At 39.3% G+C, this 15,988-nt stretch overlaps 1 protein-coding gene across 2 annotated transcripts; it reads right to left on the bottom strand.

Moving 5' to 3' along the window:
- Positions 1–305: 305 nt before the first annotated feature.
- fdxr (ferredoxin reductase) lies at positions 306–14,944 on the bottom strand. Of its 2 annotated transcripts, none has more exons than XM_084938334.1 (12): positions 14,883–14,944; positions 14,009–14,106; positions 11,258–11,353; positions 7,030–7,152; positions 6,824–6,937; positions 6,578–6,679; positions 4,485–4,592; positions 3,528–3,612; positions 1,860–2,059; positions 1,607–1,778; positions 1,348–1,521; positions 306–834 (listed from the first exon to the last, which is right to left on the bottom strand). In XM_084938334.1, the coding sequence occupies exons 1-12, from the start codon at positions 14,896–14,898 to the stop codon at positions 695–697; spliced, it is 1,428 nt and encodes a 475-aa protein (XP_084794460.1). In that variant the 5' UTR covers positions 14,899–14,944; the 3' UTR covers positions 306–694. The 2 variants fall into 2 exon arrangements, with proteins under 2 accessions (XP_084794460.1, XP_084794459.1); XM_084938333.1 differs by lacking the exon at positions 14,883–14,944 and adding an exon at positions 14,502–14,875.
- Positions 14,945–15,988: the final 1,044 nt, after the last annotated feature.

Raw genomic sequence — 15,988 nt, 5'->3', positions numbered from 1 at the left:
CCAGGCCTTTTTATGATAAGCTCAGTATGAACACCCCCCCCTTGTCCAAACCTTTGATTTTGCAATTCAGTTTTCCTTTTAAAAAACAAACCAAAAAACCCATCCTTTTTTGCCACCTATAGATGTTCTAGTCCTGCTGACCTTTCCATAAAATATAAAAATCTGCACTTTAATCGCATATAATAAGAATTTCATTTCAAATTATAAAGAGCCAAATATATGAAAGTAGTGCCAAAAATTTTTCAAACACTTGTGGACCTAACGATGGATCCCAGCATTAACAATTGAAGCTCTGAGGACAGGAATCAAAGGATAGACGTCATTTTATTTCCTCAAATACAGATTTAAGATGTTCAATGACATTATATAAAAGTGCAAAAAAATGTTGCCACATAGTTTTTAGTTAACAGTACATTACAGTGCTCAACTTCCATAAAAATCGTATCCATTATAGTTTGGTCTTGAGCGCAGCAGGTTTTCAGTCCTTGTTTTCAGTCAGTGTGTTGGATTGGTAACAAGGTAACTAAATTACACTGTAGCAAATAACAGTTCCTAGTAGTGCCATGTATACAATATGAATTAAATCCATGTTAAGGAGTTCAAATAGTCATTTTTATTGTGTGATCAATCAGTGAGATCCTTAAAGACAAGTGCAGTCATTTTTTAGGTAGCATTGCCTGTTCACATGAAAACTTCATTCTTTCATGTCCAAAGCCACGTGCAGCATTTCCTCCACAGTCAGTAGCTTTTCTCTGGGTTTCCCACGGGATTCACCTCTTTTCATTTCCACATTGTCAATCTTCTCCCAGTTTGAAAAAGTCACTGGTTTCACTCCTACAGAAGAGAAAAATCACATTTGGCTGTGGCTTAGTGGGAACTTCAGAGAACAGGACTATACAGACGGGTCACTGTGTGCACTGAGATGATGACGACATACCTCACTGCTGCTGTTGCTACTGATTTATGGCTCCCCGTAGCAAATGTTTTGGTGGCATGCAGGATTTATTGCTAGTTTTGTTTTGTAATTTTCTCTTTCAAATCTCTTTGCATCTTTGTTTTTGTTTTGCTCTTCGTCATTTTACTTCTTATGTAATCATTTAATGAACTTCCCTCCTCAGAAAGAGTCACAATAAACACAAACAGTCACTTCAAACAGAATCTCTACAGCCAGCCCAACTTTTTGGTGACTGTTCCAGCATTGAGTTCATTTTCCCTTGTTTTTAGTCCAACTGTTTTGGGTCCACGCACATTTACTTTCATGACTCTATACTGGCTCATAGAATAACAGCACATCTCAAGAGCACAGTTATTGGATGTATTGTGAATGAAAAACTAACATTTTTATACCTCTCTTTTCCAGCAGAGCACTAATGCTTTGTGATCCAGGCTTGGCAGCAGACATATCCAACGTTCCCGAGTCCATGTCCTCCACAATGGATCGTGCAGTGTCAAAGCTATTGTTCATAGTGGTAGCTATGACACCTGTGGGGCCTGTTTTAAGCCAGCCGCTACAGTACAGACCTACAAAGAAAAATCGAATCATTGAATATTATTGAAGTAATAAAATATAATATAATGCTTGTTCTTTAGAGTGTTTACAGGGTACCTGCAGCCTGTTTAACGCGGCCCATGGTGTTTGGAACGATGGCTTTGCGGGAGTCAAAAGGCACTGATGGATCGATGGGCAGGCTCTTGTAGCCGATACTGCTGATGACCAGGCCACAGGACACGTCCTCCACTTCTCCTGTGAGCACAGCCTGGGCTCCGTCACCTGAACCCTGCTCACAGAGAGGATATCTGCTTTAACAGGGAGCAGCAGCACAGTGACAGGCACTTTTGGAAATCCAAATCCTGCTAACCTCCAGCTTGTTGATCGCCAGTCGGATGCCAGCTATTCTGCTGTGGCCGGGTTCGGCCAAAACTTCCACGGGGCTCCGGAAGAATCGAAAGCCCCAGGTACGGGAGGCCTTGCTCCGTCTCTCCTGCTCCTTTTCTCCGGGTACCTCCAGGGCCGTCTTCAGCATCAGCTCTGTCAGACGCTTTCTGGGCCTCGGCATGTCTGACACAGCAGAGATACTTCAGCTTAAAATCGCCCTGCTTTGCTTGCATTTATAACGTCCAAATATTTAATCTTCCAATTTTTTTTTGTGCATAGAATAGGTAGTGAAAACAACATATACAGTGCTGTGCATATGTCTTGAATCATCCCTTATGTCTTTATATTTTGCTTCCATGGAGCCAGGACCTTCTTGTACATTTTAAAGAGCCTTTTTGAAGGTCTTTCAAAGTTTTTCTTTGAACATTGGCTGCCGTTCAACTTATCCATCTACAGCAGATGAACTGAATCCGAAAATCATATCCTTAAGAAACCTGACACGGCACCTGAGAGACGTGACCAATCAATGTTCTGTACTTTGTACCATTTCTTCCCTCTCCTTAGGAAACACTAGTCCCCATCTCCACTCCTATACTTGTTTTCATCTTAAGGGATAAGATGCTTTGTGAATAACTTTTATCTTTCTCCTTACTTAGTCTTTTGATTTTTAGAGGAAATTCCAACTAAACTTAATAATTTTAACAATCTTCTTAGAATTTTGTCACTAGCAGCTACTCTTATACTTGGGAACTTTATGGACACATGCTGTGGTCTCATGACTAGTATTTCTGTATATGGCTGTGAATGCATGTGTTTTTTTTTTTTTTACATACAAGTGTGCATGTGGTCTTTCAGTAAGTGATATGTGAGTGTTGCTGTGCATGCATCTTGTATGTGCACATATGCACACATTAGAAATGGCTTTAAGGAACTGGTCTTTATAAATTTCCTGTAACTGCAAAGTTCTGATGTGCTGCTGCGACCACAGACTTGTCACTCCAGTAATGCAAGCTCAGCAGGCACGATTACAACACAGATAAACATAGCCAGCTTCTTTTACCATCCTTCACTGCTATTTATCACTAAAACGAAACATACGCTCAGGGTTATTTTAGTAATCTGTGACCAGAGTCAAGGTTATCGTTATAAATCTGAGAGTGCCTGCCATCATCAAAGAGGCCAGCAGCATTTCTCTGGCAAGGACGAGGCCAGCTTAGGGGGGGGATTGTTGCACAATTCTGTTTTGCACCCTAACCTGCAGGTTCCCACACAACAGCAGAAAATCTTTCAAACTAAAGCCAGCAGCAGCAGCAGTCTGGGCAGGTTGGCAGTTTCCATTCACCTCACAATATGTATAAGCTATACGTCTCAGCTGGGTATGCTGTTGTTAACCACAGCTTACATTTCTTCCTTCCTGATGGCGCTTTCAGCAGTCTGAACATGTGTTACATGCACATGTAGATATCTAACATGTTTTCACTGCTCACTTAAAAACACCAGGCATCTTTTCCAGCTGCACCAGAAAAACTAAAAACACTGAAATTTACAGATCTTAAAGGCAGACGAAACTATGTAAACATTTATTGGCTTTAAAAACACAGCAGGTCAGTTAGAGGGGAAAGATTGAAGATAAAGCTGCATGTGGTCTCACCTTTAAGAGCCTCTTTGACTCCACCAAAATCAGCCGCCGCCATGTCCGGTCTGGTGTCCGGCAGGTTCACCATTTCTCTGAGCTCCTGTAGAAAAGGAGCATATGTTATGGTTCACTGGGCCAAATTAAAACATCATTCAAAACATGGAGAATCTCTTTTGGTAAAATTCTGGTGAAATTATATTTACTGCAGTACCAACAACGACAGCAAACATATAAGAGGGGTGATGATCAGACAAGTTTGAAACAGTCTGGCAACAACAACCAAACTGTTTCCTGAGCAGAAGTACTCATTTTACAGGACAAACCTCTGATTTTTCAGGGTGACACTGAAAGACTGAAGAATAGTTCAAATAATATAAGCAGAAAAGAAAATAATGTGATGTTGGTCTTGTTTTTTTCACTTTAAACTACAAGATAAAGCTACTCCCTGCAGAGGACACACTTTCTACCAACCTCAGCAGTAACATTACAAGGTCAGTGACCAAGTGTGCATGAAAGTGCTCTGGCTTTCTCTCATATGTGGGAACTCTTAAAGCGACTATTATATTTTCCATATTTTTATTCTTTACTCTTGGACCCAGCTGTAGTAACTTTTAATAGTTAAATTGTTGAATTTTTTACCCCCAAAATGAAGAAGTGGAATTAAAAAAGCAAGCCAAAGCTAACACGTAAACAGGTCATTTAAAAAAATGCTAAAAACTGCTAAAATTAACAATAAGCATTAGGCAAAAATGCAGATAAAACAGTTGGTTAACACTTGCACAGTGGCTAAAAAGTTCAGTTTGTACCACTCCAATGGATTAAAATAAAGCCTTCTAATAATATTCTGCGTGTCTGGTGTTAAGAAACAGGTTTTGGAAGATGCGGTGTGGAGATGAATGGTGACCTGAGGAAGAGGCACTAGAGAACATATTATTCTTTCCTCTTATGTTGTCTTTTCTTTCCGACACACACCTTGATTGTGCAAGCGATCTGAATGGGTCCTCTCCTGCCAACTATCAGCACCCTGCGGACCTGGCTCTCTGCCAGAGCCTCCAGTGTTGGTTGTGTGATGTCAGTTTTCTGCAGAAAAAGTTTGACAAGTAAATTACATTTTCAGCTGGAAAACTGAACAGCTTAGAGAGATTTTTTTTTCCAAGTGATTTGATTTATATTTATTGTTAGCTCATATTGCTGGTTAACACAGGAAGTTTGACTCACAATTTCTTGGACAAATACCCAACTTTTGTAATTTTGCACCATCACAGGCGTACAGACACATTTTAAAAACAATCAGTCAATATGTGATTGATTTTAATTCAGCATATAACTTCTTTACATTTGATGACTGCCTGCCGTTTAGAACCAGCAGACATCACCAAATGCTGCGCTTCCTCTCTTGAGATGCTCTGCCAGGACCTTTTTCTTTTTGTTTTTCTTTTGGATTATGCTTTGGGCTTCACTAGAGAAGTGCCGACCAATTTGCAGAATTTGACTGACTGAGCAGTCAAGTCATCGATAAACAGCGATCCTGTTCCACTGGCAGCCATACATTCCCATACAATAATGCTCCCTCGGTAGAGTATATAACAAATATTATGGTATGCTTCATATACATCATTTCATTTAAAATCCACTTTATTGGTACAACATTGCGTGGGTTCCCTCCGGGTACTCCGGCTTCCTCCCACCGTCCAAAGACATGCAGCTTGTGGGGATAGGTTAATTGGATAATCCAAATTGCCACTAGGTGTGAATGTGTGAATGAATGTGAGTGCGAATGGTTGTCTGTCCCTGTGTGTTGGCCCTGTGACAGACTGGCGACCTGTCCAGGGCGTACCCCGCCTCTCGCCCTATGACAGCTGGGATAGGCTCCAGCGCCCCCCACGACCCTGAAAAGGATAAGTGGAAGCGAATGGATGGATGGAACACAGGCAAAACTACAGGAACTGTGTCTTTGTCCAACAAATGTATGTGAGCTCTTGTATCACCTTTTGATATTTGTATGCCCAATTTCCCCACTTTAGTCTGACAAAGCAGCTCATCACTTATTTATTCCAAACAAAACAAATCAAACTGCACTATTATAACTGACACCATGGTGACCTTGACCACCAGTCAAGTATAAAAGGTCACTGTCATCTTTGACCTTTAATTTTGTGGTTATCAGTGGTGCTTTTGTATGAAATGACACACCAGAGAAACTTGAAGCTGATGGAAATGACTCCACTAAAGTTGACTTTTCTCAGAGACTGTTAGTTCAGTTAGACATTTTAAAAGACGTTAGCTGTGTTTCTCAGCCCTAAAAGCTTCCTGTGGTTACCTCCTGTACTTCCTATGATGTCATGCAGGCTCAGAGATGCTAGCTTAAAAAGCCAACCCCTGTGTACTTAAACTGAGCCCGAGCAGGTCAGAAGCTGCTATTAGTACAGGTCCCAAGGTTTCAAAGGAAACCAACTGTAATTATTAACAAAGTCATGTATTTGTCTCATGGTAAAGAAAATATTTTCACTATTTGAAAACATTCTGACTTCTCAAGGTGCATGACCCTACAATAATACATTTTACATAGCCTTCCAGCCTTTTTAGGGGCTCTTACTTTCCCCTCATGTTCTTCTTCAGTCACGTTTGCCCATGAATTCTTAGTGTCAGGTGGAGGACTGATCAGGAAACTAGAAAGGTCCAACTTTACTAGTCAAAACTAGTGAAACCACTCTGTAGCACTATTTCTTATCTTATCTTCATCTATCGATGATTTTCTGTTCAGTTTAGTTTAGTTTTGCATTCTGAAACAACAACAGATAAAGACACAACATTTCTCCATTTGGCTTCACGCTGATGCAATTACACCATGAAAAACAAAAACATTTTTGAGGTTTCAGCAACAGTGTTTTGCTTTTCATGCCTAACCGACAAACAAAACATTTGTTATTATTTAAGCAGATAAAATTCCTCAGCTTAAGCGGTTCTTTCATACATCTCAGAGCACTCAAGACTTGCTGACTGAAACATGTCTGCTCTTCCTGTTTTTGTTTCTTTTGTTATAAATTTACTGATAACCAACTCGCCTTTAAAATGTCGATGGGAGATAGCAGAATTCTTGCTATATCCAAAGCCACGTTGCCTTGTCCCAAAATGACTGCTGTTTCACAGCTCAGGTCTGGACTCAGCTGAAGAAAGAAATCGAACAGATGAGACAGAGAAGCAGTTTGACCTGACAGTTTTTCTTGTTAAATGATCTAACTTTGTTGAGGCTTTTTGATGGATGGAAACATCTTGTGTGTCTATGTGAAACACTTACTTGGAAGTCTTACCTCTCGACAGCTGGGGAGTCCGTTGTACCAGCCCACAAAGTCTTTGGCAGAGTACACACCAGCCAAGTCTTCGCCCGGCACTCCCATGCTCCGGTTTCCCTCTGCACCATAACTCTGTCACACAATTTACAGAGTTCAACAGAAATAGATGATTATTTTTCACATGTTTAAGGTGAAGGAGCTGCAGTGGGCTTTCACATCCTTACCAGTACGACAGCGTGGTAGGCTTGCTGCAGCTCGGTGATGCTCACATTCTTGCCTACGTTCACATTGCCATAGAAACTACAGCGTGAATGGTTGGCCATTTGCGTGAATGTGTTGATGACGTTCTGAGGACAAGAATCGGTAAAATTTAAGTTAGCAAGCTGGACTCTCCATCTGTATTTCAATTCCACCTATTATGGGAGTAATTCTCTATCCAGTGGTTAATGACCTCAGGACAGCAGATGACTAAAGTTTGTTGGGGTAAACTCTGATTTAAGAATATTTACATAAAACTTCACTATATTCCACTTTGTGAAGGTTTCTTGTTCTTGTCTTATAGTTTTATAGCTCCGGTAGTGGTGCTCAAACCCTTATTAGACTTATTTGAGAAAACTAATTCACTTTAATAAATGAAGTATACATTACTGTGTCCACATTCCCACAAGAACTCAGATTTGAGTGCAGTATTGGCCTTTCTTATGTAGCAAACCGCATGGGATAGTCTGGCTGAAGTGAGGGCGCAGCCTCAAAAAGAGTTTGGCAGGAGATAAGACGCATGACATCCACGCTCTCCCCGTGAATTCGACATGCCAGCACCTGCTTTATTTTCACATCTGTGTAATTAGAGACCCGGCGCAAGCAGACATCTGTGTTCACACATGCAGGTCTAGTTTTTAATGCTGCAGTGCATTTATTTACAGTGTTATTATCTATTTCTGGAGACGATGCCTTAATAACTATGCCAGATACAAAAGCCAGCAAAATGACTTCATGTTAGTTCCAGTTCAAAGTGTTTACCTGCATTTACAAACAAGTACAGAACAGATCACAGAGCCCATTTTTTGCATGTTGTAAGAACAAAGACTTCTTAAAGAAGTTCTAACGTCTTCATGATAGAAGAGCTGGAGGACAAATGGATTTCCTTCACTTCACTGTTTGCTGACAAAGTGCAGGCAACTGACTGATGACTAGGGATGGGTATCGTTTAGGTTTTATCCGATACCAGTACCAAACCGGTACTTTTGAAATGGTGCCGGTGCTTAAACGGTGCTCGAACCGGTGCTCAAAGAATGACGAACACAAACTTTGTTCAAAAACCTCTCATTTTTTTTGTAAAAAGATAACAATATTAGCCTTTTCTGCAGCTATAGGGCATATATGGTATCACTCTTGGCTGGAAGAAGTGCTTAATCAATGGAAAAAACACAAACTTTGTCCAAAAACCTCTCATGTTTAGCTGTTTTCCACTTTTTCTTTGGTCATTTTAGCCTTTTTGGCCAGGGTGAAGGGAGTATCTGCCATCACACAAGAAGACAGCCGCATGTAACTACGACGGTGTTTGCTAGTTCACCTTACATGCATTAATGTAATAACGTGGTGAGCCTACTCAACGTAAATTACACACGAACAACATGAAGCTACTCACGCAGAGAAGAACGGCTGCTGCTGCCATCATCGTCCGTCATCATTTCTGCTACACTGGCAGGGCTAGGAGCCAGGACTCTCCTCTTCGTGTTTTTGGGGGATGTTGCTAACTCCGGGTCCGATAACAGGCAACCCACCCGCAGTAGATGTGCTCGATGTGAGGTCTCGCAGCAAATACGACGCATTTTTCAGCTTTTAAAAAAACGCTATGCGTTGCCAGGTGTTTCATCAGATTCGAGGTGTTACCTCCTTTGCACTGTATCACAGTATCAGCTTAAAGCACTTGTTGCAGGCTGCTGAGTTTGCATCTTTTGCTGTGAAGTACAGCAGACTGACCGCTTCGCCTTGGGCATTTTTAATCTGTAGCTCTGCTCTAAAAGAACGTACGTACCTGGGCCCGCCTACTACGCTTGCAAAGGTAAAATGATTGGCTGGAATCCAAAGTGTATGACATCTCAGGGAAAAAAAGCACCGAAATCAAGCACCGAAATGTGCGCTGCTTTTCGGTCTGGTTACTACCGTTTATGTCAGAACCGGTGCCATTATGGCACCGGATACCGGTACCCATCCCTACTGATGACTATATAAATAAAACTGAATTGAACTTTAGACTCAGACTGTAATAAGAGCACAGCTCAATGAGTGCAGTGGTTGCCACCTTTCACCTCCCAGCTGCACTGAGATATGGAAGAGAAAACATGGTAGATGGGACTATGTTAATTATCCTCACTGTAATTTTTAAATGCCAGTTTTATTTTATAATAAATACTATAATATACTTTCATTTGGGTGAACAGTCATTGGAAGATTTCAGGAGACAAAAGGCTGATGTTGGCGATGAAATGTTTGCATAATATTAAAAATAATAATGATGAAGGACCAAACAATCTGTGAGAAGTGATATTGAAAATTCACAAATACCGATAATTTATTTAACTTTAGACATTTGTGGTTGTTCAGAGGCTACTTAGTAATGATAATCCTGTCTGAATGTAGGTGCCCTAATGGAGCTGCTCATATGGATCCTGCTGCTGTATGATGCTGCATATATTTAATAAAGACTCCAACAAACAGCTTTAAGCAAAAACACAAATTCATCTTCTGATAAGCAAAATTTTAATGTATAACGGCAACCTCGGATATATTTGTGTCTTCTCCAGGGCTTGAATTTGCTTCATAGATGAATGTGGAACCCAGTTTTATTTATTATTACATTCTTGAGTTGTCCGTGTGCCTGCTTTAACAACTACAATAACATTGTTTTAAACTTTCAATAATGCTTATGGAGCCAATGTTGCTTCTGAGAAAAATCTGATGTTAAGATTTGGGATCAGGAACAAAAACAAACAAAAACTACTAGAAAGAGCAAGACTGAGCTTGAAATTGTCAAGTATTTCAGTTGATCCTGATATCGCCTCTACAGATAACCACATACGTGGAGACAGACACACACGCATCGCATACACAGTTGTAACTTTCGCCCCGTTTCCCTGATGTGCAATAGTACCAAGTGCAATTTTTCCTACTATGACAAAGCATTTTATTCTGTTTTGTACAGTATGTTATTCTATTTTATCTTCTCCTATTCTGTTGTGTTTTTCTTAAATCTTACTTTTCTTAACCTGTGCTTTTTGCCGTGACCAGAAAATTTCCCACGTGTGGGATTAAAAAAGGTTTATCTTATCTTATTACATTCAAACAAATCTGACAGTTAAGTCACAGGACACTGATACTTTTGGCTGCTATCTTGTTCACATGGGTTCGCTCCACATGATTTGGTAGATTTTTATGCTGGGTACCCCTTCCTGACCCAAACCCCAATAGATTTGTGTCCACTGGGATCAAACTGGGGATCTTTTCCAAATGTGTACACCACTACACTATGGGCCCACCGCTCTCTTACCTTTATGATAAGTTAAATTAAAAGCAGGGAACAGCTCAGCAGAAATAACAGAGCAGACTAGATCGATTCATGCACTCACTCATGTGCTTTAAAGATGAAATCAACTGCTGCTTCACAAGAAATGGTTGCACGTCACCGAAAAAAACCTTGTTGTTGTTTTCGCATGTTTTGCCTGAGTATTGACTGAACAAAGAAGACACTAGTGATTTAAAAGTCTTGGTGTATTACTTTCAAAGTAGTATTTCTGCTAAGCTAGGCTAACCACATCTCTAACCACGATTATATCAGACATGCGAAGGTGACATTATTGGTTGTGGGACACAAAGCAGACAGGTCTCGTTATTACCAGTATTTATCTGTCATTATATTTGCCAACATGTTGGGATGTGTGTCCTGTGGAGGGTTGCATAACATTGCTTTTGTTGTTCAGTTACATTTTAATGAGTTGGGTGTGATGACATGGAAATATAGCGCGCTTCAAACACTGCATTCAACCTCAGACATAAACGTGATAACACCCTTTCACTGTGATGTTATTCACACTTCTAATTGAATTTCACTTCACTGACAGACTTATCTAACATGTCTCTTTCTGTTTGACTGGTCTGCATTAACCACTGACTGGTTTTTAATTTTCCATTAACGGTACCACAGGTCGTTACACAGTCTGGCGAAACTAAACAGACTTTAAGAACCGGCTTTGTCTGAAGAGTTTCTTTTTCCAAAACAAAACAATAATCCATGTGTTAAAAGATTTTCACTGCATCTGGTGTTAGAACTACTGAGGAGAAACTGGACTAATTAAATGAATCTTTTTTGTCCTTTTTGCTTAAAAACAGGTAATATACAGAAAATGGTTTGAGGCAATTATCAGTTCTTTAAAATCTATTAGAGGCAGACACCTTGACTTCAGGATGATCCGGGGCCACTCCGAACCTGACCAGGCCAAAGGGGACAGGCAGACGCTCATAAATGTCCACCTCAACATCTTGGCGAGCCTGAGAGAAAAAACAGAAACAAAATCCAAAATATAATGCGTAAAGCTTAAAGTGAACCGTTAATAAAGGCTTTAGAAAAAACAGAAACAATATTGTGCGGTTACAAAACTTTCTGGAATATCTTTAGTTTTAGTCTTGAAATATTTTCAGCACAGCCCAAAAATAAAAACCCTCAAAACCAAAAAACCACTGAAAATTAAATAATCTAAATATATTTTTTAAACAAACCAATTAAAAAACTTTTTGAAAAAAGGATTGCTTGTTCGTGTCATCTCTCTAAAAAGAACACAGCAGCAGGGCTTAGAAAATCAACCACAGGGCGTCTGGAATAAGATCCTTTGGAAAGATGAGGTCAAAGTGTGGATGCTTGGCATTAATGCATGGTGTGATGTTTGGAGAAAGCCAAACAACCACAGGGTCTCAGCACAAAAACCTCAATCCAACTGTTAAGTTGGTGGTGGAGGGGTGATGATTTAGGTTTGATTTGCAACCACCTTGCCATAAATGAGTCACTTATGAACTCCTCTGTATGACAAAGTGTTCTTTAGTCAAATGTGAAGCTGTCTGTCCATCCGCTAAAGCTTGACCAAAATTAGGTCACACAACGTGACAATGATCACACACGCACCAGAAAACCTTCAATTGAACTGTTGAAAAGGAAAAGAATCAAAGTGTTACAATGGACTAATCACAGTCCATTATAACACTGACTGAAAAGTATGGTGGGACCTTACAACAAATATGTATAAACCTTAATGAACTGACGAACTGTTTCACTGCTTCAGTTCCTCCACAATGATGTAAACCACATAAAGTCATACAGAGAATTATTACTTCATATTATTGCTCTTAAGGTTGGTTCTAGACAGCCACTGAGCCATTTATTTGCACACACACTAAACTCTTATTTGAAGCTTGATAAATATGAACATCCACCATTATATTAATATTAATTACTGTCATGTATCGAATGCAGCTTCCTCATGCCTACAGTTTTACAAACTTTCTGAAGTACAAACACAAAGTAAATAAAAATGTCAAAATGTATGAAATTAAAATTTGATTAAAAAAATTTAAATCATCAGAAACTGGTTATTATATAATATTATATTAGTTAAAGTATGTTGTGCTGAATCAGACAACAATTAATATATGAACTTAAAATCATACAAACACAACATGAAAAACATCAAAGAGCCACAGTGCCGGATGGCCAATGCACATCGTGCTGCTGTGTATGGGGGGCATAGCTTGCAATGACATAACCTTGGGCTCAAAGACACAGCATACTCTGCAAGTTATTTCCAGTCGTATGTATGAGCATGTACTCAGTAGGCAGCTCAAAGGCTATATTTTGGTTAGTGTGTGATAGCGTAGTGGTTTTGTGTACTAAGCAGGGAGAGGCATGCTCATTTGTTTGACTTTACATTAAAGGATGCTGGCTGGATTTGGAGAAACTAATGACACACACACAAATTGAAAAATTAACATTTAATTAACACACAACTATTGGGCAATAAATTAGTAGTCATTAGCAAATTCATTTAGAATTGGACTGCAGCTATTGATTATTTTAGTAATTGAGAATTCTACTTATTATTCCATCAGCTGTAAAATTGTATAAGAAATACTTCTGTCTTATTGTTAATATTCCAGGTTAATTCAAAATGTTCAAAATGCTTTCTTGCATCGATAGGAGAAAAAAAAAAGATTTCTGACTCTATTGCATCACATGGATGGTTTGGTGTTTGTTCATGTGTATGTGTTTTTTAACACGTGTATGAATATGTGTGTGTGTCTTTGAGTGTGCTAGTGAGTGAGTAAATATGCATGTCTGTAATCTTTTTAAAGAGTATGCGGTGTCTGCACTGAAGAAAAGAGATGATATCAATATTCTCAGAACTGATGCAACGTTTCCTGGAGCAGAAAACAAATGCTATGATGGTGCATGTTTTAATAAGTCACTGTCCAGTCTAACAGCACCAATTACCATTAAATTAACAGAATTTATTTAATTGAATCTAATTTTTTTAAGCCTTGAAATAAATATGGTCTAATACACCTTACCAACCCCAACTCCCTTCCTTTAGACTCACCCCTGCTTGCTGTAGGTATCACTGTGACAGAAAGTAGGAAGGCTGCTGTCAGTCTTCAGCAAGCTGTGTAATTTAAACACTGTGGCATACTAAATTAAGAGTTCACCTACAGTTACCTGGTAGATTTCCCCCCCTGCTTCTTAAGAACATAGGTTTCCTTTCCTTTTTTGTAAATGTGTTTCCCCCCCAGTAAATATGTTTTTCCTTTTTCCTCCACTTTGCCCAGTTTTTTTTAAGGACATCCTGCACACACTGACATCCCTGCCGCCCCATCCCTTGGGTTAGCTGCCTTTTTAAGTGGTTTCTTAAACAAAAGCACTTTTTGAAAATGTTCAGGTATAATAAGTGGGCCAAAAATGAGAGTTTAAAGAAAACTCTTTAAAAAGCCTGGTGAACTAAGACACCGCTTTAAAAATGACAAGAAGGGCCAGCTCATTGGAAGAACATTAAAAAGAAATCAAGGGTGGCTCAAGACTTTGGCACAGTACGACATATTCACAGATATTTATCAGTATTGCCTACTATTACTCCTGTGTCTGTCATAACAAGCAGTGCATACCTTGATTAGATGCTGTGCTGTGTAGAAACCTGCTGGACCGCTTCCGACAATACACACCTTTGGGCTGCATGAGGACAATGAAGCCTTTCCACAGCCGCCTGCAAAAACAAAACACGTGACAAGTTCACGTCTAACTCATTGGAGTTGCATCAAAACAGCAAGGCCCTCTTTTGAATTCAATCCTCTTAGTGAGCTAAAGGGTCTCAGTAAGCTAAGGCAGTGTAGTATACAGCTACAGCCTACTCCTACAGTGTTTTAATGAAAGGCTAGCAGAGTAAGGCATGTAGTTATACAGTATTTTGTTTTACTGATGCTCAGAGTTGCTTGATATATTAAGTACTGCTGAGTTAAATCAGCCTGTTAAAGTTTCTTCAAGCAGGTGTGTAGATCAGCCGATAAAAACGTTAAGTTGGCTAAATTTTGTTCTGGGTCTGGCACGCGTCCACACTGAATATCAAGTGTATTACGAGTAAACATTTCCTGATTACCGCACCTTTGTGAAGTCGCGCTATCCATGCACCTCTTCCTGAGGTCCACAGCTTTAGCTCGGAAAACAGCAGTTTATGAGCGCCCATAGCTTCCTGACTTAGACGAGCTGCCTCGTTTTAAAGCATGAAACGCTTAAACCCTCTCCGTTGCTTTCCTTGACCGCGGTGACCAGCTCTGCGTAGTTGCCTCTCCTCTGAGCTTTAGACACTGAGCTCAGAAGCCAAGGTGGAAAACGCTTATCTTTACTCTTCCTTTTATTTATTTATTTTTAAAGCTTCGTGTCCTCAAATGGCTAGCTAATGCTAATATTGATTAATTATTTTACACATATGCACTTTATCACGTAAAACATCATTACCATAACAAACTGTTTTCAAGGCTGTACCTTGCGTTACGGCCATAACAGTCCGTGGGAAACCGGCATTGACAATTAAAGTTCCACAATGACGGTGTACATGATTAAGTATACATTTATTAGCGCCTTCCATTCACTTTTACACGTGACTGTCAGACTTACGTCAAGCTATGATATTGTGAAATGATGGTATTTACCAACCTTGTCTTAACAAAAATTACGAGTTATTTGTAAGGGATCGGAAATGAACTATTTTACCCATAAAACCATATTGAAACAGTGATTGGTGAAACAGGATACTTAGTGACCGCGAAGTTAAAGAAACCAGGCGAACAAAGCATTACACATACACAACACAAACAACAGAAAATATAAAAAACTATAATAATACCTTACCACGCGAATGAAAAGGACTAAATTCAATAAGTTTGGGAGTTATTTGCTGTGGAATCTTGGATTTGCAGTGGGTTATGGGATGATTAGTTCCTTCAGCGTTAAAAGTAATTCTAAGCACAATCTTGTACGTTTCCTTTTTACTTTTGTATGTATGTATTTATTTAAAAAAAAATTTTTTTTTTAATCCAAATAAAGTATTTTTAGTTATGATTTACCTTATAGCTGGCAGCTGGTTGGGCTGGTTCAAGGCTTAAAACTGTTTTCTTCAATGGAGAAACGGAATCGCTTTATTGAAGCTTTTTTATGCTAGTAGGTACCAGTGCGATGTAACTTAGAACATTCACTCAAATACTTTGCTAAAATATGTGTTTTTTATGTAGGTATATGTGTCATCCTACTTTCGGCTTCTACTCCACTGTTTTGGTAACTACTGTGCTTTGCACCCCATCTCCTTTCTACCATTTAGTTTTTATTTTGCGGATAAATAGCAATAGGTCAAACTAGCCGACATTATTTAATTAACTGAAAATAGCCATTCTGCATAATGATTAAGTTAAGTTTAGGTGTTTAAATGTACTCTTATTGTCACGGGTCAGGGTCCTTTTGACCCAGCATTTTGAGTTTCTGGTGTCCTGGTGTTATTCTGTATTATGGTCTATGTTCTGATTTACTAGTTGAGCTGTTTTGATTAGTTTATCCTATGCTTCGGTTTAATTCTTGTTAAGAGTTTAGTTCTTAGG

This window comes from Perissodus microlepis, chromosome 8 (assembly GCF_051167445.1).
Source record: "Perissodus microlepis isolate ML-2025 ecotype Zambia chromosome 8, ASM5116744v1, whole genome shotgun sequence".
Classification (NCBI taxonomy): Eukaryota; Metazoa; Chordata; class Actinopteri; order Cichliformes; family Cichlidae; genus Perissodus; species Perissodus microlepis.
Note: the sequence above shows the minus strand (reverse complement) of the source record. Positions and strands in the feature narration are given on the sequence as shown.

Bases quoted from the DNA above. Each gene is read 5' to 3' on its own strand.
- fdxr (XM_084938333.1), bottom strand. From the start codon at position 14,583: ATGGGCGCTCATAAACTGCTGTTTTCCGAGCTAAAGCTGTGGACCTCA. The intron at 7,153-11,257 runs GTGTCTGCCTCT...TCTTGTCCTCAG, and splicing joins CGGATCATCCTGAAGTCAAG to AACGTCATCAACACATTCAC. The intron at 835-1,347 runs GTATAAAAATGT...TCTCTTCTGTAG, and splicing joins TGCTCTGCTGGAAAAGAGAG to GAGTGAAACCAGTGACTTTT.